General features: G+C 40.2%; 1 protein-coding gene across 3 annotated transcripts in view; it reads right to left on the reverse strand.

The window, feature by feature from the left end:
* TIAM2 (TIAM Rac1 associated GEF 2) overlaps positions 1-26,287 on the reverse strand; it is a 168,968-nt gene that overhangs the window by 69,967 nt on the left and 72,714 nt on the right. For 2 of the 3 annotated variants that reach the window (XM_066179047.1, XM_066179046.1), the window contains 5 exons: positions 19,195-19,306; positions 16,933-18,135; positions 10,602-11,037; positions 6,530-6,702; positions 5,287-5,511 (listed from right to left, as the gene is read on the reverse strand). In XM_066179047.1, coding sequence (XP_066035144.1) covers positions 5,287-5,511; positions 6,530-6,702; positions 10,602-11,037; positions 16,933-18,129 — 2,031 coding nt within the window. In that variant the 5' untranslated portion in view covers positions 18,130-18,135; positions 19,195-19,306. Of the gene's footprint in view, positions 1-5,286; positions 5,512-6,529; positions 6,703-10,601; positions 11,038-16,932; positions 18,169-19,194; positions 19,307-26,287 lie in introns of all 3 variants that reach the window. The other variant, XM_066179048.1, reaches the window with a different exon arrangement.

A 26,287-nucleotide genomic window follows, 5' to 3' on the forward strand; every position in this document is an offset into this window, starting at 1 on the left:
CACAAGGGCCTTGCTGACACAATTCACTATCTATAGCAATAAAAATTCTCAATTTTTCCCTACACAATATCTTATTTTCAGATGGAAAATGTTTCTGCAGGCGGATGTAGGGAACTCTGTGGATTGAGAAGAAACTTCTGCTGCTGTTCTAAATGTACAGCTTTTCAACCACATTGCAAACAACACCAAACTCTTTGCATTCCAGTCCCTGGTTCTCAGACACAATTCATATTGTATCCATCTGGAAAAATGAGTCACTTGGTTTCTGGGGACAGGGAACAGATTTTTATTGTCATTATTTCCTAAAGAGAACTCAAAGTAGAAAAAGCATCACTCTTCCAGAAATTCCATTACTTCAGAAAACACTATTGAGATTCTATCACAACTTTTACTTTAAAGAAATAAAGAAGGCATTGTAATAGAGTACAACAACACTCATGTGCAATTAGCAACACCTTATTCTTCATCTGCATGGTGACTTAAAGAAGGTTAAGAAATCTTCCTGAAACAAGACAATGGAGGTTTTTTACAATAAATGTCATCTTTTTGGTTGCATTGGAGGAACAGAATTTTCATAATTTTTAACCAAAATAGACAGAGGTAATCTTATTTCCAATACCACTGATAGCACAGAAGTGGACACATATGTACCAAATGTACGTATTTTTGAAAATCTGATGGAAATTGATGGTACCACATCTATGCCTATAGCTAGGGATTTGAGTAAGGACGACACTGAATTTCATTATCCAGCTGCCCTCCCCAAAACCCAGACCACCAGCCCTTTCTAAACAGGCTGCCCCACCAGCTCCATTGTATGAGATAATGCTATGCAACTCCACATTCATTTTTTATTACTTTATGCTAAATCACTGCAAAACAAAGAGGGAAATTCACCCGTCTGTAAAACAGTAACAAAAGTGCAGAGAAAATGGAGATGAACCCTAACTTTCTGTTAGGGAAGTGTCTGCCAACTCACTTCAGTCCTAGTCTACTACTACTAAGAAGTACTTTGCTAATGATGTAGGAAAGGAGCATCCTTACTGAAGAGTAACACCTGGAAATAAATTGAACTGACCTCTCAGAAAGCAGAGCTCTGCTTTAGCCAGTTAAAAAGACCACACAAACTGAAGATCTGTTCTAACATCCTTGGACAATGGGGTTTTTTTTCAGTTTAAGAGGATATGGAAGAATGAAAAGTTACTGTGTACTGAGATTCCAGTCTGCAGCAATGATGTCACGTGTTAGCAAAGGTCCCTGAAAAGGCTGTCTTAGAGTGTTGTTGAGAATTTGGATCTCAACGTCAGAAAATATTTCATCAGATGCTTTATAGAAAGTTAAGACATGAAATTTGAGCTTTGTGGAGGCTGAAGAATAAATTCCCAGACCTATTCCAATCATCTTTCTTCAAATGCAAGAGAAAAGAGAGTCAAGTAAATTTTAAAAACAAAGAAATGAAGTTATGCTCTTTGTAAAAAGCTGAAGGCCACTACAGGGAAAGGAAGAAATAAGAAAGGTACTAACAGATTTAATGACTACCCAAAATAAACAGACCACCATCTTACTGATCCTTTTTTTTTTTTTTAATAGCAACAGACAAACTACTTTTAGGTGTAGGGCACATATGAAAACTTACAAAAAAAGTATCTCCAAGCATATGCCTGTTCTTCTCATTAACGCTTCACCATTTCAGTGCCTGCACGTAAATACAGTTCCTAACCCTCTGAAAAATTAAGAATTATATGCAGAGAAAATATGAATCACATCAGAAACCTCTGAATAGCTTGGAAAACATGATCATACCAACATATTAAAATCTGAAGACAAAACTCCATAATGCTTTCAAGCAACTATTAATCATACTATTGTTCTAAAGTGAGCCATCAGGATAGACTTATGTACCAAGTGCATAAACAATTACACACAGGGCTGCAGTGCCCTCTCTTGCGAGATAGATTTTCCACCCCATTAAAACCAGTTCCGCAGGCAGAGGCAGCTTCACTTCTGCCTTAATGTGCAATATTTTGTTAAAAGAGCTCTAAATAAATGCTAAAAATCTCTTTCACTAACAGGGGTCCGTATTCACAGCAAACACTGTGGTTTCTCTAGCAGGTTAAATATCTAGGAAAACTAAAAAATTTTTTAAGAAAGGCTTTCAAATTCATCTCAGCACCAGGAGATTTTCAAACTTGCTACCTTTTGTCCTAATTCTCTTCACTTGAGGGGAGAAATTACAGGTTGGGAGAATACCATCACACACAGCGTATATATTTTACATAGTAATAAAAATGTCCATGGCTGTAGGTGGCATGCGCAGACTTGTGAAATTTCCAGCCACGCTGCCATCTTGCAGAAGCTTCATTGATGTCTTCTAAACTGACCAGCATTACCAATAACTTTGTGAAGGGCTACAATTTTTCCTAAACACTTACAAAATCTATTATTATTAATATTATTATTGTTATTGGGCCAGTAAACCGAGATAGAGAAAATCCCTCATATAAGCCACAAGACAGAAAACATTTCCCAACCAGTTTGATATCATCAAAAACAATTACAAAAACATATAAAACAACAATTTATCTAGAAAAGCAACATTTTATCTTTTGTTGTTGTTGTTTGTTTGTTTGCACTTCTGTTTAGCACTGGTTTTATCGATTGATTGCCTTCAAATTCACAAAATTTACCAGATAGTATCAGATGAGCTTCTCTAGTCCATTTGCTGGACACCAAAAGAAGCATGTATATCAAAATACCTGTAGCAACTTTAGAAGTGCAGGTTTCCTTAGTACAACTGCCTTTCAGGTGGTGGTAACAACCTGTTTTTTGTGGGGGAAAAAAAAAAAAAGTTTTGCCTGCTTTTAAAGTCCTGAAAATTATTAAGTCTTCAGCAGAGCAGTACTGGTTTTAAGTCAATACAGAAGTGAAAGAAAAGAGCAAGTTGACATTTGGTGGTTGCTTTTCTGAGGAAGAGGAAGGAAAAGGAGAAAGGCTATAGAAACCAGAGTTTCCACAATAATTCCCCAGTGAAAATAAGTTCTTTCTACATAAAAAACCATAACAGTCCTTCTGAAGCCAATCACACTGTCTCCGCTCGCTTCCCAAAATAAATCGCCAGTGAAGATTTCCAACACAGGATGCATGGCATGCTTAAGAAATACAGTATTGGCAATACCATGTACTTCAGCATTGAGGAATAATATCTGTCACATGATTTAAACACCATCAAATTTACACAAAACCAAAACCAGAATTCATATTCTCTTGTTTCTCAAAATAGGCAAAAGACAACTAAACAACCACAGTTACTAAACAACTACAGCTACATATATGCAAACTATTCCCTCAGGAATAACATTTTCCCAAAATCACAAAAATTAGCTTACTAAGTATACTAAAAATTCTTGGCTACTAATTACATCAAGATTTTCTTTTTTCTTTGCAAAAGCTAATCTGAGACAACAAATTAGAAGACTAGGCAACCAAGTTATCTGTTGACACTTATCTGAAGTGACTTTGCCGGCAAATCTTAGGCAGTTGTAAGGAGAGATTTTAAAGAGATCAAAGGGATCAAGAATGGAGAAAATTCTTGCTATAAATTTATTCTTTGCTAACTACTGGATGTTTGCAATGATCCATTTCATTCTTTGTGCCAATGGTCTCCCCCATTCAATGTTCTGAGACACACACAGACAGAAGATTAACAGGAATAAATCTTCTGCAGCCCTAGAGAAGGATTTCAATTCTACAGAATGAAACCAACTTCTTCCAGAGCTGGAAAACAATGAGAGTCCTTCAAGGATAGAACATCTAAATAGCAGATATTAAGATATATCATTAATACTCTTCAGCTGACTCTAAATGAACTACTAACAGGAACATCTGATGAGGGAGGGCTAAATTAAGTTAATATACATCAGGATTTTTCCTCAGTGCATCACAAGTTACAAGCACTAGACATCTATAGAAATCTGTATATTCTTCTAGGTCTCAAGGCCTACTGCAATAAAAGGATGCTTAACATTTTTCCTCTTCCATTCACCTCACTCAGCTGTGGACCATGAAATAAAGTGACCTGGAAATAAATTATGAACATCTGAACACTCAAAGGACTTATGAACATCTGCAGCACAAATCCCTACACAAACCTTCATGTTATTTGAACTCTGCTCATATAGCTTCAGACTCAAGTGTGCCACAAGAGCTTGGCAGTGAAGTCAGTACTAGTCAGTCTGCTCTTCATCAAGTCCAAGCCAGTAGAATAAGAATTTTAAATATTATAAGCATCAAATCCCCAAAACTACAAGTGTTTCACTAACCAAAGAAAAATAATTATGCTGTATTGGTTCAAAGAAAATAAACTTCACTTGCTACTCAAAGGGCCATAATATGCAGCATGAAGTACTGACAGAGGAATAGTTACTCTGACTGGAAAGGCAGGTAGGGATGGGCTCTCAAAGACCAGTCAATCAGTTCAAATTATCAGAAGTCTTCTGTAAATGGCCTAATAAAACTAAAGATACAGCAGCCTCAGTCCATAGACTTTTTTAGGCTAAACAACTAGACAAGTTTAGATCACAGGAGGCCATGGGTAGTAAGGTCATTGGCTGAACACTAAGCAGGTCTAAATAATTAAAGCATCTTTTGCCTGTTACTACCTGCAAAACTGGGGGCATGGGCAAGGCATTAACACTGTGAGATGCACTTCCATAAAGTATCCCCAGAGTGATTCCTGGTTCACATGCTAGAACTGAGAGCAAAGTAAAGCTTCATGTTTGTTCACCACCACACACACAATCAGGTGATCATTAGTCATGGCTAAATTTCAACTGGAAGCACATGGTTTTGTCTGCCACTAGACAAATAAAGTTGAGGAAGGACTAAGTATTCTTCATGTGCTGTCTTAAGGTGCAGAACGATACTGTCAAGTACCTACTCTCCAATCTTTTCTGCAATAAATAATAAATTATTCACAGAACATACTGTATATTCTGTGGTATGTGATGTAACAGCTAGATACTATTAACATAAAACAGTGAAAATTAATTACATTTTCACAGAAGAGACAAGAAATAACTGTGCTCATAAAACAGAACAGTCTGATGTGCAGCTTTGACGACTCTGCCTCCTGCGCTGCTCTGGATTGCTGTAGAAACCTGGCAATAATTACAACCACTGTGCCAGCTATGCCGAAGACAATTACTCTCAGGCCTCGAAAGCACAAATAGAGACCAAAGCAAGAAGTAATGATAAATAGGCTCTCATAAAAAAAATTTCTTCCAGTACCTGATTTTCTATGGCCTTTCTGTTTTTTGGATCGCTAACAATTGAGAGCTGCAACTCTGCCATCTTTTTCATTTTGCCATCCATGTCAATCTTCTGGAAGAGACTCTTGGTCTGATTTTTCAGCAGCCTGACAGTGTCCTCTTTCCCAAGCTTCTTTGCAAAGAGAGAAGCACAGGCTGAATGTATGGCAGTAACCCAGTTTTCCAGATCTGTCTGACTTGTTGCCTGTGAAACCAATCAATGGTAAAACGTTATGAGCAGGTAAGAGGAAAAAAAAATAAAATCAACTCTAGGGCATGAAGTGCTTCATGGGTTCACTGTCGTCTTAGGCACTTTTTCTTAACCAAGTGACATAGGGTTTTCTTTAGAACTGAGTAAATAGAGAAGTGTGAGATTTTCCTGCACTCCATCACGACATGTCTCCAACCTTCATCTTCTGCTTCTTTGGCATTCAAAATCTAAAAGCCCCAGGAGCACATGAGCCACATAAGCTGTGGGAAAGATGTGACTTGCATCTTTCATCCCTCCAGATGATTAAGGTAAACCCTAACAGATATCAAAGACAAACTTTCATTGTTGTGACAGCAAAGAAGATTTTATATGTGAGATTCTGAAGAGAGGTATTTGCTTACGTAAAAAGTGCCAAGTTAGTGGAGAGGCAACATCGAGGTAAAGAGAATGCAATCTGCACAAAGTATCTCTGGAGATACGTACAAGTGTGCCTATGAATCAGCATGTTTCTATGCAGGCAGTTCCACATAATACTGTTCTTTATTAACATTTTCAGTGGTGCAGTTGAGCAGCCAAAGTATTTTGATTATTTTTAGCTCTCTTTCTTGAGTATCTTGCTCAAAAAAACTCTCTGTGGTCAGCAGATTCAGGGTTGAACACACCATTCTGTAAGGGTGGAATGCTAATAGATGTGAAAAAAAATTGATAAAAAGTTAATTTTTTTAGAAGCTTACGATCAACCAGGTACCCAGAACTTCTTGCAGATTTGTGATCCTTGTTCTTTTTGTTTCTGAACCATAATTGAGTGAGCCGACTGGTGTAATACCTGAAGTCATATCATACACTCAAAATTATAATAGTGTAATGCAACAGTGCAGCTGTGCTATTATTTTTAAGTCAAAGGCACAAACATGATGTGTGTGTGTACCTACAATCATATAGATGCATGTGTAGACTCACAAACACATCCTGAAATGGAAACAAACACCAAGTTATGCATGCATCCTGTTACCTGAAATAGGTAGACATCTCCAAAAGAATTACTGAGACAGAACACATTTTCTTTCTTGGGATGTTCTGGAACAGACTGAACTATACTGTCTTCTGCAAACAGGGCGTATCGAGGCAAACTGCTCTGCTCCATTGAGTTCCTTCCATAGGTCTCATAAAACAGTAGAGTACAACCTTTTGCAGTTCAGAGGGACAAAAAAATGAGGAGAAAGTAAGTTATGGCTCTCCCAACATTACATAACATTTTTGAGAATTAAGACACCCTTCAGAGACAGGGAACATCAGTTCCGCTCCTCTTCTGAAACAGATTAATAAGGAAGATCTTCTACACAGAAAAACAGGCAAAGTTAATGATGAATTTGCCAATGAAAAGTTGAAACAGACATCTAATAGGGACACAGCAAACATCTATGAACTTAATAAATAAATCAGGACACCTCAATATGGAAGCATCCAAGGTAGGATGGGGTTTAAGCAATCTGCTGTAGGGAAAGACGTCCCTGCCAATGGCAGAGGAGCTGGACTAAAGGGCCCTTCTGACCCACAATATTCTATCAATAAACTCAGCCTATTAAAATGTTAAGGCATGTAGAAGAGATTAACTCCTGCTTAGTTAAATCGGCTTTTGTGTCTCTTTATTAAATTGAACCAATAAGCTGTCTCTCATAACAGCCACTTAAGAAATTTTCATATTTGTTGAAAAGATTTGCAGAAACTTTTGTCTTCACACAACACGCTTAGTGAATAAACTTCTCAAATTTAAACCAGATTTCCTTGAATCTAGCTGAAAATTGGAGACTCAGACAATTCTGAGTAATTTAAAACAGTTTAAAGGGGCTGAGTTTGAGCATGTTCAGTCTTGTAAATAGTGTAATACCTCAGGTATGAAGCTTGCATCCAGAAAACAAACCTCATCCTTGATGACAACAATCCCTAGTATAACAAGAGGAATTACTTCTGGAGGAGAGTGGAGGAGATTTGATCTCAGCAGAGGACACTTGATCCTAGTCCACAGCAGTATGACTATAGTGCCATGTTGCCTTTGGCAGTGAAGAAGCTGGCTCAAGAAGGGCCTATCCCCTCCTTCCCTAACAGACTTTCCTTCCTGCCTCATGTCATAACCCACTGTCCTCCAAGATGCGGCAATTTTCCTGTTGAAGGGGCCATGAACTGAACTGCACTTCTAAAATACCATTACAAAGGGAAACCCGTATCAGAGATTTTTGATCAAATCATCTGTTGACTGAAAAGTTTTTAAAGTAAGGAATCTAATACATAGAAATACCTCTATACTAAGTAAATACACCTTTTCCTGTTAATGTCCAAAGTGACTGGCAGAATATTTTGGGTAAGAACAAATCCTATATGGTTGGATCTATCTTTTCCTTTGGGCAGCCCTCACTTTATCTTCTTTATGCCACTGAAACACTTGGAGATCTCTGTAGTTGGAAAAAAAAGGACATAGTTTGTAACACTCTGCATATCAGAAATGTCATTTGAACATAACAGGGCAAGCTAAACCAACAAAACCAAGTCTTCTCTTGTATTCAGCAGCAGCAGCAACATACAACCACCTCAACTTCTGCATTTTAGGTAAGTGCAGAAGTTTTAAGGTTTTAAGATTTATTTTTAAATATTTCCATAATCCCATATTTCTCTAACTGCTCTAACTAAAGATAAGTTGTATTTTATCCTGAGAGTTTATATCTACATAAATAAAATTTTTTGAAGGGCATGCATGTAGTCTTGGGTGTATGGCACCCCAGGTATATCTCTGGGTCAAGTACAATGATCCCTTGAAGCAGCTAGTTTCACAAGCTCTGTCAAGCCCACTGGGACTGATTATCGTCCAAGTATTTTAACTAAAACTTGAGCTGAAGGGGGAGAGCAATGGGAAAGCAATTTCCCTCGTTAAAGGAAACAAATTGGGCAGGACAGATGTAAAAGAGAGTTCCTCTTGGTACACAGTTACTATTCAGGCTCAGGTCTTGGTGGCCCTGAAAGTGGAGCAGAGGCTTCAGGACGTATACTTTTAAGTCTGGCAGGTAACCAGATGGCTAAAAGCCTTCTGCATATTTATAATTAAACACACCTCAACAGAGTGCAAATAAACATGCTGTTCTCAATTTACATAGATGGCTATTTTAAGTCATGCTTTAAAATATCTTGGCTATTTAAACTTCAAGAACAAATTAAACACAGATTTATTCAAAATCCTGTATAAAGAGAACCAAAGCAAGAGCCTTGATCTTGATATGTATTATGAAAACAGAAGTATGCCTTGATATCCAGACAGGCAAGTTTATTTTGGAATCAGAAGTCTCCACAGGACAGCAAAGGTAAGAGATCAAGGAAATGAGGAATGTGTATTTAAAACAGTGAGCAAAGTGAAAGAGACTCTGTACCATGAACGTAGCCATACCAACCACTGAAGTAAAAAGCACTGTATCTAACACTTGTAATGTTATAAGTTAATAAAGCTTTTTACAAAGGATTTTTTTTTTTTTGTAGCTACAGAAATTCAGGTAGTGTGAAGGAAGGGACACAATTTGTTCAGGGTCACCAATGAGCCAATTTTATAGCCAAAAAAATGCACATGAAGAACGTAAATTGCTTTCCAGAGCTTCATTATGCCAGAAATGCACAAACTACTACAATGTTACATATTTCAGTTTAGAGTCTTGATAGAATTGTTTAGAAACTGAATTTTAGAAGAAGCAGATAAAACTATATTCATACTCCATAACACAAACACACACAATAAGAGGGTGGAATTCAGGTACTGTTTTTCTCTTTGTATACACTGCTTGTAAGCATGAATCATGCTCTCTGATGATCAGGGCAAGTAGTTTAAACTATTAAACTTGCCTATATTTTGATCCCTTGATAACAAGTCTCTGAATTATTAGGCAGAATTGCCTCATTCTAGCAAGTTTGATTCTTTTCAATCAGCACTATCAAGCACAACATTACCAGCACTGGCTGTTTGCTGTTCATTTTTCTTCAGGTCTACACCCATGCACAATTTTAAAAAGGGCAACCTAATGGAAAGTTGTTATTTTCTCTCCTCTAGTCCCAGACATGATAGGAAATTATCAAGCTTGATCATTTCCTTACTCATTAACTTGGTACTATATTTACTGAAAGGCAAATCCTTTGGACACAATTCAAAATTTAAAAAAGCCTATTGACTCACCCATTAAATTTCCCTTCCTCCCCACCATAGATATTATTTTCCTTCTCACACTTCCTGACACCTGTACACTTCTTGTAGCACCCTCTGAGACATAAATGGAGCATAAGAATCACACCTGGAGCAGCCCCCTTGAGTGGATTCCCTTTCCATGGGGCTGTTTCCACAACAGGAGCAGCTGCAGAAGATGGGAAGCCGAGCATGCCAAAAGCCAGAAGGGGTTGGTACTGCTGGGAGTGGGGAAGGTGAAAGACTACCCAGGGAAAGGAGGGAGACATTCAAGTCCTGGGAATGGTTGCCCTGGGCACCACAGGGCTTTCCTTGCTGCTGCTTCTGCTTCCTCTGCACTGAACCACACACACTCGTCTGTGTAAATGCTCTGACACTGGGAGTTCATCTCTTCAATATATTGCCACTTAAAGTGCTAGAAATGAATGAAACATTTTTACAATAAACTACCCCATCTTTCAGTAAATTTCATAGCAGACCCTAAGTGTGTTTGTAACAAGGAATTGGCCACCAGCGTCTTCTCATGACCCTTAAATTTTGGTTCAGTTTGGTCTTTGACCTCCAAACATCTAAAAGCATCTTCTAAGTCCCCAATCTGATGTGAACAGACAAACTAGGAATTCAGACAAAACAATTCCCACTACCAAACACAAGGCTGCACACAGTCCCAAAGACATTGAGCAGCACCTCAGCTCAGTGGGCTCCTTAGGCACATGCTCCACTTTAGGTGGTGGGGACACCTTCTAAAGTTAGGTGTGATTTTCAGATCCCCCTAAACCCACTAACAGAAGCCAGCATGCATGAAATGCTGCTGAGCCACAACAAAAAGAACTGCTGATGCCAAGGTGAAGGATCAACACGGTGGTTTTACCTTTGAGCGTGACCCAGTACTGCTTCCACTTCCGTCGTGTGACCAGCTCCAGCTTCTTCTCCTTCTGCAGGGTCACCAAGGGTTTGAAGAACAGCCACCCTGCCTTGCGCACCACCCCTTGCTCTTTCTCATACAGCAAATCCAGCTGCTCCAAGGAACTAAGGGACTCGCCACTGGAGTCCTCTGTTTCTGACGAGGTCTCCGTATTCTCCAGGTTCATCCTGCTCATTTCCAGCTCTCGCATGAAGTTCTCATAAATGTTCTGCCTCAAGGCATCACTGCTGACAGCATTGGTGGACTCGCTTCTCTGGGACAGGGCATGGCTGGAGCCAGGAGACCACAGTAAAGTGGATAGCTGTGACGGTGCCAGTGTGTCTGTAGTGAAGTTGTCCATTCTGCTGTCAAAGTATTCACTCCCATCTTTATACTTTGGCTCCTGTGCATAAAAGAAATTTATCTGCAATCAGTCACCAGAGCTACAACCAAAAGACATGCCTCATTCGTAAATTAAATTTGTTTCATGTTTAGCCACTTCCAGTTCCTTCATCTTTTCACCATTACATCATAGCCTTTGCCTCAGCCACTGACACCACCACTGCTACTATTCACTTTTTTCAGGAGAATCCCATTAAACCCTATCCACTAATCTGAGCACTTTGATAATTCTGGCACTTTTGAGTAATCTCAAATTTCACTAGAATCTACTGTCTTAAACCTGAGGTATTCCAGGAGAAGCTACATCCTCTATCTGAAACACAGGCACCATGTCTTGCATCTGTCTGAGCACAAGCAGGAACAGTGACAAAACAGGTTTTTTTATTATTACAGTGTTTCAATACTTTGGTGCTATCACATTGGTGCAAGGAGGCTAGGTTTAGCTTCAGCACAACAAGGCTGATTTTAACCTCCACTTTCTACTTGTCATACAAACAGTGCTTAGCCAACAAAAAAAAAAAAGATCAAAAGTTGAGAGTATTTTAAGCTTGTTAAGAGTTGATCAATTGACTAAAATCTAATCTAAAACAATAAGTGATTTTGAAAAAAGAAAGACACGCTTGCTGACTGGCTTAAATCCAGTCTCCAGACTGCAGAGTTGTGCACTTTCTGAGTTGCCGGGAACACCCTGAGAGTTTGATCATCCCATCAAGCACTGACAGGCCTTTTTCCTAATTGCACTGTGCAACTTCAACCCTTGGATTGAAAGGGTTGGCCAATTTTATTTGAAATCATCAGGCCTGATGGTATGACTTCAACTTTGCCTTTGATATGGATGCTAGAGTAGGCCCATTTCTTGCCACTGCTTGTCAACATGGGACTTTTTTGGCAGATTGGACCTTTTGTCTCTTAAGCCTTTCCAAGTAATATGCTGTCTGGTCCCAATTCTCCCAGGGTCCAGGGATGGGCAGGAATTTTCCTACTACCCAAAACAGAGTTCCTTGGACTAACTTCACTGTCAAGAACCACACCATCCATTCTAAGAAGCCATTTATTGTCTTCTGAACTTCAGTGTTGCCAATGCTATTTAAAAGCAACCAATATTTAAGAACATAAAACACAAAAGACATGTTGCCTTTTGCAGTAAAAGTGTGAGGGAAGAAAAAAGAAGAGATTGCAATAAATGATTTGAGAAGTGAAGCTATTACCCTTGGTAATAATAAAGCCATTATACTTTCAAGTTTAGACTGCCTCTCTAAAAGCATTTATTTTCTCACAGACTACTGTACCAAGAACAAAGTAAATAAATATTGGTCTCCTGTGAGCTGTTCTCCCCAGCAGCTTTGAAAACAACTACTTTTTTGTTTCTTTGCTTCGTACTCGATGCTCTTCAAAACTGCAGCGGAAAAGCTGTACTGCGTTTTGATAGCATCAGGACCTCCGGTGCGCAGCCAAGTCTGGGACTGTACACCCTCCCAGGCAATGCCAGACAAACCACTTTTCCAGCAGCAGGACACTGCTGCCCATGGCCTCACAAAAGCCAGTTTGAACTGAAACCCATATTTCCTTACAGCACATCAAACTCCAAGTCTGGCTTTTCAGATCACTGGCTGGTGATCCAATTCTCCTGGTAAAGGAGCACCTTCCTTAAATCTTGTGGCAGAGTGTTAATCAGTGTTGTCCAAGAGTAACTCCCTAAACATCAACAGTTTAACCAGTTTTTCCATGGTAAAGGGAGGAAGATTGGCACATGGGGTAGCAAACCAGGATATGATCCTTCATGTAACGCCCTAATGCCACAAAGTGACTGTAGAACAGGGATTGTACAACTGCCCTGGCAATGTGCATTTCAGGGAGAAACTGAAAGCTTTCTCCACCCTTGTTTTAATCACTGGCACTGTACTTGTGTGCCAAAACCCAGCATTTTAATTGTTTGACTGTTTTCCAGGAACTGTTAGTGTCCCCCGGAAAACATTAGTGTACATCTTACTAAGAATATGTATTTCTTGCAGTCCCAAAGCACTAGTAAGAGACACAACACAAGGCAAATACATAGAAGGGGACTGTTGTGAAAACCCACCACTGGAACAACAAAATTTAAGGAAACGGGTGAGATGCAACCTGTCAATGACCAGCCACCAACCAAATCCTATGTTTTCTCCTCACACACAGAAAGGGCAGGAATGAAGAAGTACCAGACTAGAGAAAATGGATAAAGAATCCAAAACGAATATATACACTTCACCAGGACACCATCACTTGTATTTTTCTTTTCTTAAGAACTGAATTGGCAGAGTCTGGCAGCCTCTGTTAGTCCTTGAGGAAGCTGTTATTGTAGCAATATCTGCCACTACTAAAAAGATTTGACCTAAGTTGCTGGTCCAGGTGGTTTCCTTGCCAGGTGACTGTCTGCTGGTTTTTGCTCTGTTGAATCTAGTGGTGATAGAAAACTATCACTGTTTCTGCTCAGCTGCATTCAAAGAGATTTCTTAATGTTTGAGGAATAGTTAAAAATAAGGCAAAAGATAAAGTGGCTAAGATACCAATTAGAAAAAGTGACGCACGTAATAATTAGCTGTAAAGAACAGCACAGGAAAAAACACAGCCTGCTACATTCATTAGGACCCATGCTAAAAGGAGAATCTAATACCAGTTTTCAAGTCAAAAAAAGAGGTTGACTCAAAGTACTTTTCTTTTAAATTCTCTTTACAGCCCACTTCAGGGCTCTATCTTATAAAGTTATAAAATTTCAGATATGATTCCTGAAGTGGGGCTATTTTACTTAATTCAAGAACCTTTCTCCAGAACCTTTCTCCACTTGCTGTTTCTGGTGGATGGATTTTCATTTTACACAGAATTTGCTAATGTTCTCCACGTTAAAGAGCTGCAGAGAGTTCACACCACCATCTTTAGCCATATCTGGCTGTGCAGCAAGTCTGTCTAAATTCTGTCCACAGGTCTCACATACATCACACAAACCTTTCAGCTCACACACATTGAATTGTGGCACAGCACCACTCCAATGCCATTTCAACACAGATTAAACTAAATGAAGATGTGTGCTGCAGTACAGCACCAGTGATGCATTGAGGGAACACCTTAGGATACCCTCATGCAAGGAAAACTAGGTCTTGGAAAAGATGATTGCAAGGCCTGATGCAAGATCATTATTAGAAAGGCAAACTCAGTTCCAGGATACATCAGAACAAGTCAGACATAAGGAAACATCCAAGAAACTGATCTGGGCATAACCAGGACTTCTCTGGAACATCCTATATGCAAATCTGTTTGTGGATGATTTAAAACAGATGAGGAGGAAGGGTGCCAGAATGAGAAGGAAATAGATTTCCAATCTTGACACAGGAGACCAAGGAGAGTCTGTATAGCCCCACAAATGCAGGCCAAGAAAAGATACCACTTCTCCCTTTAAATAAATCATAACAGATTAAAAAATAGGAAAGAATGCCTAATGTAGCAGGCAATACTGCCATCAGAACAAACTGTCTGGGACTACATTTACTTTGCCTATTAGCAAGCATTGAATAAGATGATCTGGAAAGAGCCTTCAAGTCAGAGGAAATCCTACCTGTGTTTAAGCTGCAATTTGTTCACAAAGGGGATTAAACTCCACTCCACTTGTGTCAAGGGTCTGGCCGCAATATCCCAAGCCTGTGTCTCCCAGGCCTGTGCTCCCATGAAGCAGGGGGCTTGGCTGGTTTGTTCCCACTGGGGCAGCTGGAGGCACTACCCAGGCACCACCAGCACTTGGGCCCACTTACAGGGAAATATTCCAGCTTTCACCTACGTTCAGCCCAAGTGACTCACAGCCAGTTATTACTAATGTACGGAGGAAGGGACGCGCTGTTCAGAGCAAAGCACAGATGCTGCCATCGACGAGATGAAGTCGCACAAACAGGGACCAGCCACGTGACAGATCAGAACCATGCACGACATTTATGTCTTTTTAAGCTAAAGGAACTGTTAAGAGTCCTATAAGCATTACCAAACTACAACCCAGCAACCCCCTGAAGAGATGGCAGGTTACTCAAGAGTGTGAAAGATGGAAAAGAACCAATAAAGCCACACAAGGAACTGAAAAACTACAAAGCATTCACTACCTCCCTCTTACTCTTCCTGTTGCTGGATACTGGCCTGATTAAAATCAGTGACTAACCATTTCCTATGCCTTTTTCTAAGAAACCACCATTTTTGGAGCTAGGGCTGTTTTCCTTCTACCAGAATCTGATTCAAGTTTGATGCAATCTCACCAGCCAAATTTCCTTGCCGTGTCTGAAGTCAGTACACTGCACAGCGAATTCAAAACAGCTATGAATCGCGCACCACAAATGCCATTCTGAAAATGTCATAACTAAGTAATACATACTAAAGGTCTGGGATGCAGAAATCATATGTAAAGTCTGGCAGTAAAACCCAGAACAGCTACAGATGTTGAAACCAGTGAAGAATCCTGGAACACAGCATTGAAGCTCTTCAGTGATTCCAAGTTTTTTTACCATCTCTTTCACAGCTGAATAAGAAGGTGAAAAGACAGCATCTGATAAAGTACATGAGCACCAACTCACAAAAGAAGTGATTCAAATAAACAGCTTTCATTTTCATTTCCCAGTTCTGTAGCCCCCAACTAGGACACACACCAGCAAACCTTATACCGAGTTCAATTTTGAGCCTTAGGGTCTGTCAGAGTTTTACATTGCAAAGACAGATGCACATGGTTAAGCACATGACCTGTTTGAATTTCCAGCACAGGAGACAGCATTTGCTCTATGTGCCATGTAAAGCATGTGTTATGGTCTTCTGCTTAGCTGCTGCCTAAATTGCAGAAGTGGGCATGTGCCCGTCGCTCTCTGCTAACTTCTGAAGTGGCCAGTACATCAATGTTGCTGAAAGGGAGCATCCTTCATTTAGAGGAGCACAGTGACTGTTCCTGTATGAGAAACATCAGGGAGGATCCGGGAGGGGGGGAAAAAGAAGGAAAAAAACTAAAAATTGAAAACAAATCCAAAAACAGTCTCATCTCAGCTTGCAAACACACACAGAGACCAGGCACAGTCAGGTATTTAAAGAGCCAATTCTGGGGCCTGCAGCTGGAGATGAGAATTTCATTCCTGACCACAGGCATCCTAAATTCCTATTAATGGGATTAGTCTTAAATTCTTCTAAAGAAACATCCTTTCCCTCCCTCTTGCTCTCCCCTCCCATCTCCTTCTTCACACTACCATATCCCAGTGAGCCAGATGGCAACTCAAGTTTTTCCATCTGGTGAACCAAGCCAATACATAGGAAGGAGAAGGTTGCTCCATGTGATGCCTTCAGAGATGGTGGAGGCAGAACCAGCACCTCTGGTCTATATGGCTACTTGCCTTGCTACAAATGGACCAACAAGCAAAGAGTGAGTGGTGAAGCCAGTAAAACAGACAGGGAACATCTGCAAAGACAGTTACAATGTCCTCCTTCTACTGCCCCTTCCACACCCTTCAGATCATATATGCTAATTCCTAGCATATATAGAAAGAGAGGTTGTATTTTCATACTTGAAATAAAAGAGAAGGTTTAAACTCCAAGTCACATTTCAAGTAATGCAACAATTTCAAAAGCAAATTCACAGGGCTATTAGGCTGCAAAGATTGGAGTTAACTTAGAAGGTGACAAAATAGGAAAATAGGAAGGGCAAATTTACACAAAATAATGTGTATCTTTTTTTGCTGCTGACATTTCAGACAGCATCAGGGATGCAAAACCTCTCAAAAGTCCACAAATTACTAAACAAGAGAAGCAAATAATTAACCTGCAAAAAAGACAAATATCATGCAATCACTGTGCTTATAAGAGGAATACAAAAATCAACTTTTACACACTTAGACTGGTCTGTACCTACCTGCAGCTTCCTTTTCTTCCTTGAAAGACTTCCTGTCCAGTCACTGATGCGTCGCATTCGGTTCTTTAACGTATCCTTCTTGGATGCATCCTCACCGAGGGGCTTAGACTTTCTACACGGGAGGGTGTAGGAGGTGTAATGTGCAGGACTTCCCTGCTCTACCCTGGAGGGAACATCAATGTCTGAGGCAAATGACACACGGTTGCTTAGGCTACCAGGAGTGTCTATGTACTCATCAGACAGCCTGATCCCAGGTGGAGGAGTGCTTTCCAAATTTGTATCCTTATAGAGATCTCGGAGTGAGGAAAGAGATGAGCTTTGGTTGAATGACTTCTTGTTGTCGCTTGCTGGGAAACTGGCATGAATGCTTGTATCTGGAGTGCTCCTGGTCAAATAAGAGCCATCCAGCTCATTAATATCCCCAGCATTTCCCCAGAGAGAGTCGTACCATGAAGACTCAGAGCTGAGGGAGCTTCCTTTACTAGACCGAAGCCTTGAATCGGTAGGTGACAGACGATGGCTTGAAGAGCAGTCTGCACTGGAGTTCCTCCTGACATCAAGCAGGTTATTTGGCTTAGATTCCAAGGCAGGGGAATACCTCAGCAACTGCACTGGCCCACTGGACTCCTCGGCTGGTACCTTGCTGTTGTTGCTGTTGTGGAACTCGACCCTCAAGCAACCGTCCAGCTTCCCCAGAGTTTTAATGAGAACTTTTGGACTCCTCCTGTTCTCTGATGGGGAGGTTGATGCAAGACTCTCATTCTTTCCATAGCAATTTAAGATGTGGCCATTGCATTCTCGAGAGGCAGCATGATTACTTCCAGCTTGGAGGCCAATATAGTGGAACCCATTCTCCGGCAAAAACATCGCATTATTCCCTTGGCAGTAGTCGCCTGAGGCATTTGTCCTGTGTTTGGCATGGACACTGCTTTTGGAGACCTTCATCACAGTGTCACCAAGTCTAGAGGAGTAAGGCTGACTACTCTTGAAGTGTGAAAGGCAGCTTCTGGCAAGGGACCTTGATTTGTAGTTTGAGCCACTGCTGGTATGTCCCCATCCATGCATAGAGCAAGACTTTTCATCTTTAGCATGAATGCTGCGAATTTTCAGAGAGCAAGGCTTCTGCTTGGCACCAGCTGTAGTAGCAGCATGATTTTTTGATCCCTGAAGACTGTATTGGCTTTCTGAATTCCCCATTTTCCACTAAATTAAGAAGAGTTTCATTAGAAGCAATGGCTAAAAGATAGAGCAAAAAGTAACAGGCCATTTTACCCTCCACACAGGAAAACGCCTATTTAAAAAATGATATGAAACAATTGTTTCCAAAAAAGCCATTAAATAGCCATGTACATCATTAAATTCATAACTGAACTTATTTTAGGGGCAAGCTAGGAAATGCTATTTTCTCTATGGTTCATTACCCCTCTGTTATAAAGCTGGAATCTAACTCCATTGAAATCATGTCAACACCATCCTCCACCCACACCCTTGGCAACGTCCTTTTCTTATAACTTACAAAATCTCTGGCTCCCAAGAACAATGGCATAATGAAAGGGAGACAGCAAGATAATCATAACTTAGATGTAAAGTGAACTGTACTTTCAGAGAAATCCCTTCTGCCAGCATACAAGCCCACTGCAGTTTCAGCTTGACTGATTTCTGTGCAACCAAGTGTTGCCTCAATAAAATGTTCAGTAAATCCCAACTATGTGTTTAAATGGAGCTAATCTAGGATAAAGGAAAAAAAAACCCATGCCAAAAATCAGACAAAAAAATAACTTGGTTAGCAAACAGCCTCATCTTCCACCACAGCACAGAACTGCATTATGTTCTTTCAGCACAGCACAGTTTGATAGTTCGCTTGGTAAAATGCTTTTCAGTTTTTCACAGTGTTTGCAGTGAATAGCACACACTGGAGCAGTTAAATTACCCCACTGAGGTGACTGAAGATTTCAAACTTACATAAACTGCACCCCAAAGAGAAAAAGACAGTTCTGCTCTTTTTGTTACTCAGAATGAATCTCCAGTGGTTGTAATGTACAGAAACAACACCAAAATGCTTTTTCCATTGGTGCTATGCATCTTTACACATTGGATCTCAGACTATCACCCGGAGGAGGGTACACTGCTGCCTCATTAAAAATGTGTCAAAATAAGCCGCTGTGAAACCATAATCTTATCTTCTAGAGTTTCTATGTTTTAACATCCCTACTTCCCTTATCACTTTTAGATTAATAGTATAGTATAAAAGAAAGTGCAAACCTGTAGGAACACTCTCAAACACGGGCACGGTTAGCAGTCAGCATGCTCTGCATTGTCTTCGTGGCCAGCCACTCTGCTTGCCAAAACCAGAACGGAGTTGCACACAGCCTTCCTAGAAAACACCAAAAAGACAAAAAAAAGGGTTTTCAGTCAAATACAACTTGCACTTCACTCCAGCTGCATGTAAAATGAATAAAAAAGAAAAAAAAAAAAGAAAAAAAAAAAAAAAAAACCAAAAGTTACAAATCAAGAGAAGTTTGATGAAAGGGTTTCCTGGACTTCAGGCATACATTTTTATAAGCAGACTTTAATGACTGACATTGAATTAGTAGAAATAAGTCAATGACTAAATGTTTCATTTTCTCTCCTCTTTCTTTGTCTTTCCTCTCACTGACGAGTTAGGACAAACTTTCATCCCTCTCCAGTTTTCCTTTTGGAAGACCGATTACGGTTTGCAGTATTGTACAGTGGTCCATTACAATGTGGACCAGACTGATCAGAGCAATGTCCCACAGCATCTGTATATCTTTCCCCATGTCTGGATTCCAACCACGAGCTTTGCAGTGAACGGCCACCATGAAATTCCCTCCAGCAGCCACTCAGTAACCTCCCTCTTTAGGTTCATTCTGATTTTAAGTTAATCTGCTAGTAAAACAAGAAAAAGGTTGCACCAAGCATTGCGTAGACCCAGAGGTAACAAGATCCAAGCTCTTCCTAACCCACTGAAAGTATCGGCTCTACACTTAGCACACAAAGACCGCAACTCAAAGCAAAAGGACCAAATCTGGATCTCATAGAACACACCAGCAGTTTAGGGATTGAAACACGCCATAGAGAAGAAGCAGTACAAGATGTTAGACTAAGTTTTGGAACACACAGTTTAGTTAGAAACCCTTCTCAACACACCACCACCAAAATTTTTCCTTCCTGCCTGAATTCCATGGCTACTGTTCATAATTTTCAGCTGAATAGCTACTTGATTTAAACATGCTGGGTTTTGCTCTCGTTGACTTTTTTGTGGATATTTACTGTATAAGAACCTTGAAAGAGTTCGAATTAATTCATTGGTATGTAGCTAACCTTACCAAAAACAAAGGTAAAGGCTGCCAAGTAGAACTAAAAACAGTCTTAACAGCAAGCCCAGAAAAATGTTAGCAAATAAATCACTTAGAAGAGACAGATCATGATAGAGATGCTACAGACCTGTAAACATGAATTAATGCCTGTTATCACAAAGTTACCTGATAGAACAGATAAGCCACAGAAATTTCATCTCACACTCAAAGAAGAAAAAGTCAGTAATTTTCTTACTCTTTCTAACAATTATGAAGTTTGCTATTTATGATACCCTCGCCTGTGCAGGTTTTGCCTATGCTGTTAAGTGCACTCCTCAATGTGAACAGTTTTTAAAGTGTCATATGCAACTTGGATTGAACAAAAAGACTACTGATTCAAGGTCAGCAGAAGACAACACACAAACTTCCTAAGCTCCAAGCTCCTGAACAAATTGCCAACACCCAGCAGTATTCTCTTCCTATATCCAAGAAGCACAGACCACAAACAAGCAATGAGTTTACATTCAGAATTCCTCATGTGGGAGTAGAAAGTACATTCAACAAGACAGCTTTGGGGGGGTTTATATCTATTCATGAGGAAACACTGAACTCAATTTGTCTAAAGAAACAGGCAAAAAGACCATCTGGTCTCCATAGCAATTGTGCAATGGTTAGGTAATCCTTTTAACAGAGCAGGTAGTGAGCAAGCTGCTGTCATGAACCTCAAAAGACAGACATTCAATTCATCAAGGCTTGAGCCGTGGCTACCAGGGTCCATTGGTCATGTCTCCAATACACAGGCCACACAATGGGTGAGGCAATAAATTTATTTCAGGGTACAATGTCTAAAAAACAGTGTCTCAGTCTGTGCAGGAATCAGTCTGCACTACAGCAGAACAGTCAATAAATTCCATAGAAATAGCCCCAAGGGGTTTTTCTCAGCATCCCAGCCATCCAGAAAGCTACAACAGGCTCAACATCTGCACTACTACTGTGATAACCCATGGGGGCATCTCTGAAGCTGCACAAAGACCATCACCCTGGAAATCAGCTGTCATGCCTTTCTCTTGCCTCACACTCGTGTGAAGCCATTTCATTTCTGTTACTTCCAATTAGTGGAGGAAGAGCAGAGCAAGTCAGCTTATACCCAAAGGCTGCATGATATAGGGTGGAGGTCATGGACAAACTCTGGCTGTGCTCACTCCAAACACTTAAGTTTTATGCCATTTGAACTGTGAAAGTCCTGGAAATTACAGTGCCGGGGACAGAGTTCAGCTTCAGTTGTACTTCTCACAGCAATCCACTGCTGCAGAAGACATGCTTCTCTCGTTTCCTAGGCAGAAAGATGAATACTTATTGTAAGCAAAACCAGTTTCTATGAATATTTTCAGCAATTACAATCAGCATAATTAGAAAGCAGCTCAGTGTGCCTGAAGATGACTATTAAAAGTTTATTTACTTTCAATTATAACCACATTCCCTAAGAAAGAAGTTTTCAATCTTCACCCTGGTTCCCCTTGACACATTAAAAAAAACCCAGCTATGCAAACATACTAATCCGGGAACCCCACCATCCCCACCACACCCAAACATTAGCACCAGTCATAACCCTAGAGCTAAAAATGTATTTCCCCACCTTGGGGCTTCTCCACATAAACTTCTTCTAGACTTTTTTCACTTCACAACAAACACACAAGCTCAGGAGCAGTTTTGGAGAAGCGCCTGCCACCTCTATTCTCTTATTATTATCGCCACAGCTGGACTGCTTTACGAATGCAGGAGGAGAAAATTACTTTCTTTAAGGTGAACACAAGTACAAGTAGTGCTCAGCAATTGCAGGGGTGCTTTTCCTCTCCAGTCTTAACCTCTCAAAGGCTTCCAAACTTGACTCACTAACCATATTTCAAGCAAAACTGAATCATAATAATATTATCCCAGTGCTAGGTTTGCTTATGAGATATAACAAGGAATTATTGTGTTATGAATCGGTGGGATATCTGAGTCAAGGGAGACAGGCTCTCATCTGCTATAGCAGGAGCACATACCTAACATGATTTTGCTACTGTCAGCCATCTGCTTCCCATACAGTCACTCTAACTGGGCTGAGACTCTCTAAAGCTACAGGTCAGAAAATGGTAAGCTTCCAGATGGGAAGCCATCAGTAGGCTCAATGCTCCACAACCACAGTCAGCATCAGACAGTAGCCATAAAACACGAGAGGCTGTGGTAGCATCTTCCTAGGGAGGTTCAGCAGATTTGGTTGACTGGGACTGTCTCTGTCCCACCACCTAGGATGCTGAAAGACCTCAACTGAAGTCAACCCTAGCAATGTTAAACTTTAGTCTGGATCACAAAGTTAACCTTCACCCTTTTGATGCCTTTATTCCTCTGGGTGGCTGTGAAAATAAATCGTCACAGGCAGATAAAAAATAGGTGGTCTACAAACCACCTTACCCCTGCTGAAGCTTCTCCAAAAATCTCCTGAAGAGTTACAGGGAAGTTGAGTCTCACTTTACTAAACATATCTGGTACAGGTCAGAGTGGCAAAAACAATATAAAATAAAATAAAATAAAATAAAATAAAATAAAATAAAATAAAATAAAATAAAATAAAATAAAATAAAATAAAATAAAATAAAATAAAATAAAATAAAATAAAATAAAATAAAATAAAATAAAATAAAATAAAATAAAATAAAATACAGTATGGATGAATACAGATGAGGCTAATATCATGCCATCAAATTGGCACCACTGACTGCTCATTAGAAAATGCAGGAACTCATAAGAGTCTTCAGTGTTACCAAGAACAAAACTCTCCATGCACAGCAGAAGAGCCTAAATTTAAAACCTCCTATCATTAAGAAGGAAAAAAGAATTTAAAAAGAAAGCTAGACTAAGAGCTAAATAATAGGTAAGACTTATTATTTAAGCTCTATTAAGCTGTCTTGTCCCTATAAAGAAAGATCCTACACAGAATCACAAAATCCTTAAGGTTGGAAACTGTCTCTAAGATCATCTTAACCCAGCACTGCCAAGTTCACCACTTATCCGTAGTGTCACATCCACATGCCTTTTGAACCCTTCCAGGAATGGTGATTCCACCATCTCCCTGAGCAGCCTATTCTGATGCCTGACCACCCTTTCATGTGAAGATTCATTATTTATTCTGATATTTAATATAAAGCTCCCCTGGCACAACTTGAGGCCATTTCCCTTGGTCCTGTCACTTGTTACCTGGGAGACAAGAGAGGAGAGGAGAGGAGAGGAGAGGAGAGGAGAGGAGAGGAGAGGAGAGGAGAGGAGAGGAGAGGAGAGGAGAGGAGAGGAGAGGAGAGGAGAGGAGAGGAGAGGAGAGGAGAGGAGAGGAGAGGAGAGGAGAGGAGAGGAGAGGAGAGGAGAGGAGAGGAGAGGAGAGGAGAGGAGAGGAGAGGAGAGGAGAGGAGAGGAGAGGAGAGGAGAGGAGAGGAGAGGAGAGGAGAGGAGAGGAGAGGAGAGGAGAGGAGAGGAGAGGAGAGGAGAGGAGAGGAGAGGAGAGGAGAGGAGAGGAGAGGAGAGGAGAGGAGAGGAGAGGAGAGGAGAGGAGAGGAGAGGAGAGGAGAGGAGAGGAGAGGAGAGGAGAGGAGAGGAGAGGAGAGGAGAGGAGAGGAGAGGAGAGGAGAGGAGAGGAGAGGAGAGGAGAGGAGAGGAGAAAGCACCAGGGTCCTTACACAGGCAGCTCAGTGCACGGTTCCTAAGTGCACCCCAGAAGACTGTCATCAGAACTAGAGCAGCTGGGATAATGGAGAATCTGAAACTATTTCAGAACAATAAAAAACAAAACAGAAAATCCCTAATTTATAAGAAATTACCAATTTGTTTTCTTTTCTTTTAGCAGTCCAGGTTAGAAATGTTGTAGGGTTTGATGTACAGGAATTACACTGGTAGTTTTTTACATCAGGAAAAACTTTTCGTGTTATTTTTGTTTGTTTGAATTGCCTGAGCAAATCCTGTATTTCCTTTCAAACAACTTTCACATCCTCTTTCACCTAAAGGTTAAAACACTGTCCATTTTAAATGGCTTACAAAATCTTTGAGATTTTATATAGTTAACTTCCAGATATTAATGTGTTAATAAGTTTTCCAAAGAATCACTGTGCTTTGTAAATTTTTACATGGATACAGAATTACAGGTTTGAAGCTTTAATTAACTTTTAATCTACTTTGGATTTTAATATGAGAGTAATACAGAATGCTAGAACGTGAACCTGCCCTCCCCTTCCTACATGGCAGTGTATGGACGGATATGTGAAATTAATGAGGCGGGCAGGTTAGCACAACACTGTAGCTGGATTAAATGTGGAGTTTCTTACTGGAAGCAATTTACTGTATTTTTTCAAACTACGCACTTTGGTCACATGCTTCCACAAATCAGAAGCAGATTTCTTATTCCTGCAATCTCAATCACATTCCTATTATAAAAATATACCATAATAATTATGCCATGGTATTCTTGGCAGGATACTTTGCATTATATACCGCTGTATTCAAAGAATGAATAACCAAAACACCACAAGTATGCCTGTATTAAAAAAGGGACTATTTTGCCTTAAAATTTTAATTTGAAGCCAGAATTCCTCACTCACTCATTAGTTTCTGTAGAGTTCTAGTCTCCTGTAATAGGAACTGCTTGGTAACTTACACACCAAATTAAAGTCAATTGTTTTTCTCATTAAATGTAAGTAGCCTTTATGACCCCAGACACTTCTTTTCATATTGTAAATCATACTTACATTGCAGATGGACTTCTAATTTTACAGTTTAAGTAAGAAAAGGACACTCTCCTTTTCTGGTTTCTTCTGTTAAAATAACATTAATTCCAATAGATCTACAGTGCTTCACATCTATATCACATCAGAATTAAGCAGCCCGTACCAGGGACATGCTCCCTTCTTTTGCTTAACCCATCACTCTAGGTCCAAGACACTGGCAACTTTATTGAATTAGGCTTTATAGCTTTCAAGTTAGTGCAATAGGGAAGGTTGAATAAAGCCTGAAGATCCTTATCATATTACACCAGTGCTGATACAGTCTAAATCTCTAGGGACTTATTTTTCTTTGGCAGGAAAAACGAATTTCACCATTTGTAAATGTTATTGAATTTATACACAATGTCCAAAGTGCACATCCATTTAAATAAAAGCCATGAAGCTTGTTTAAAAAAAAAAAAAAAAAAAAAAAAAAAAAAAGGAACCCACCAGGAAAGCCTGCTAACATCTCAGCTTAATGTGGTAGATGCAGCAGCTAAAGAGTTGAGTTGATATGTCTAAGGGTTTATTTCCTGCCCTCGGAGGGGAAATTAACTCAGTGATCTGAAAGACTTCTCCACCCACTTGGGTTGTAAGCACACTGTCAGGTCCTCGTGCAGAATTGCATGGTGCTTTCAGGGGATTTCAAGGCCTGAGGCTGGGTGGGGAGGATGGTGAACCTGAAAGGAGGCAAGATACTCCAAGCAGGGGAGCCTGGGCTCTAGCATCGCTGCCCAGCACTTTGGAGACCGAGCACAAGTCTGCAGGCTTTGCTAAGACAAACTCCTGAAGAGGTCTCTGCCTCAGCCCTCTTTCCTTATGGTGACACCAGGAGGGGAGACTCGGGCTCTCTGGTCAAACTGGGATTCCCACTTCTCCACCAGGAACATTTGCCCTTCTCCTTTCTTGTCTGTTTCAGTAGCAACCAGTTCATGCTATCAAATAAAACCACAGTCAGCTGGAAGCTATGGGGATATTCTCTCACACATATCCCTGCAAACCTGTAGGTGCTAAAACATCAGCTTTGGAGAAGTTAGGATAAAGTTTATTTTTGGACTAGGACACTTTTCATAACACCATGAGCAGCCACATGGACCCTACCAAAGATGAAAAGCAAAGGGCAGAAAGGAAGAACAATCCAAGACAGGAACACTAACACATTCTGCCCACAAAGACTCTTTTTGGCATAACACATTCCAACTCTATTGGAACAACTCTTAACTCATGGCATCAGAGAAAAGCCTCCTTTAG

This window comes from Chamaea fasciata, unplaced genomic scaffold (genome assembly GCF_029207755.1).
Source record: "Chamaea fasciata isolate MVZ Bird 193981 ecotype frontalis unplaced genomic scaffold, bChaFas1.0.hap1 SCAF_3, whole genome shotgun sequence".
Classification (NCBI taxonomy): domain Eukaryota; kingdom Metazoa; phylum Chordata; class Aves; order Passeriformes; family Sylviidae; genus Chamaea; species Chamaea fasciata.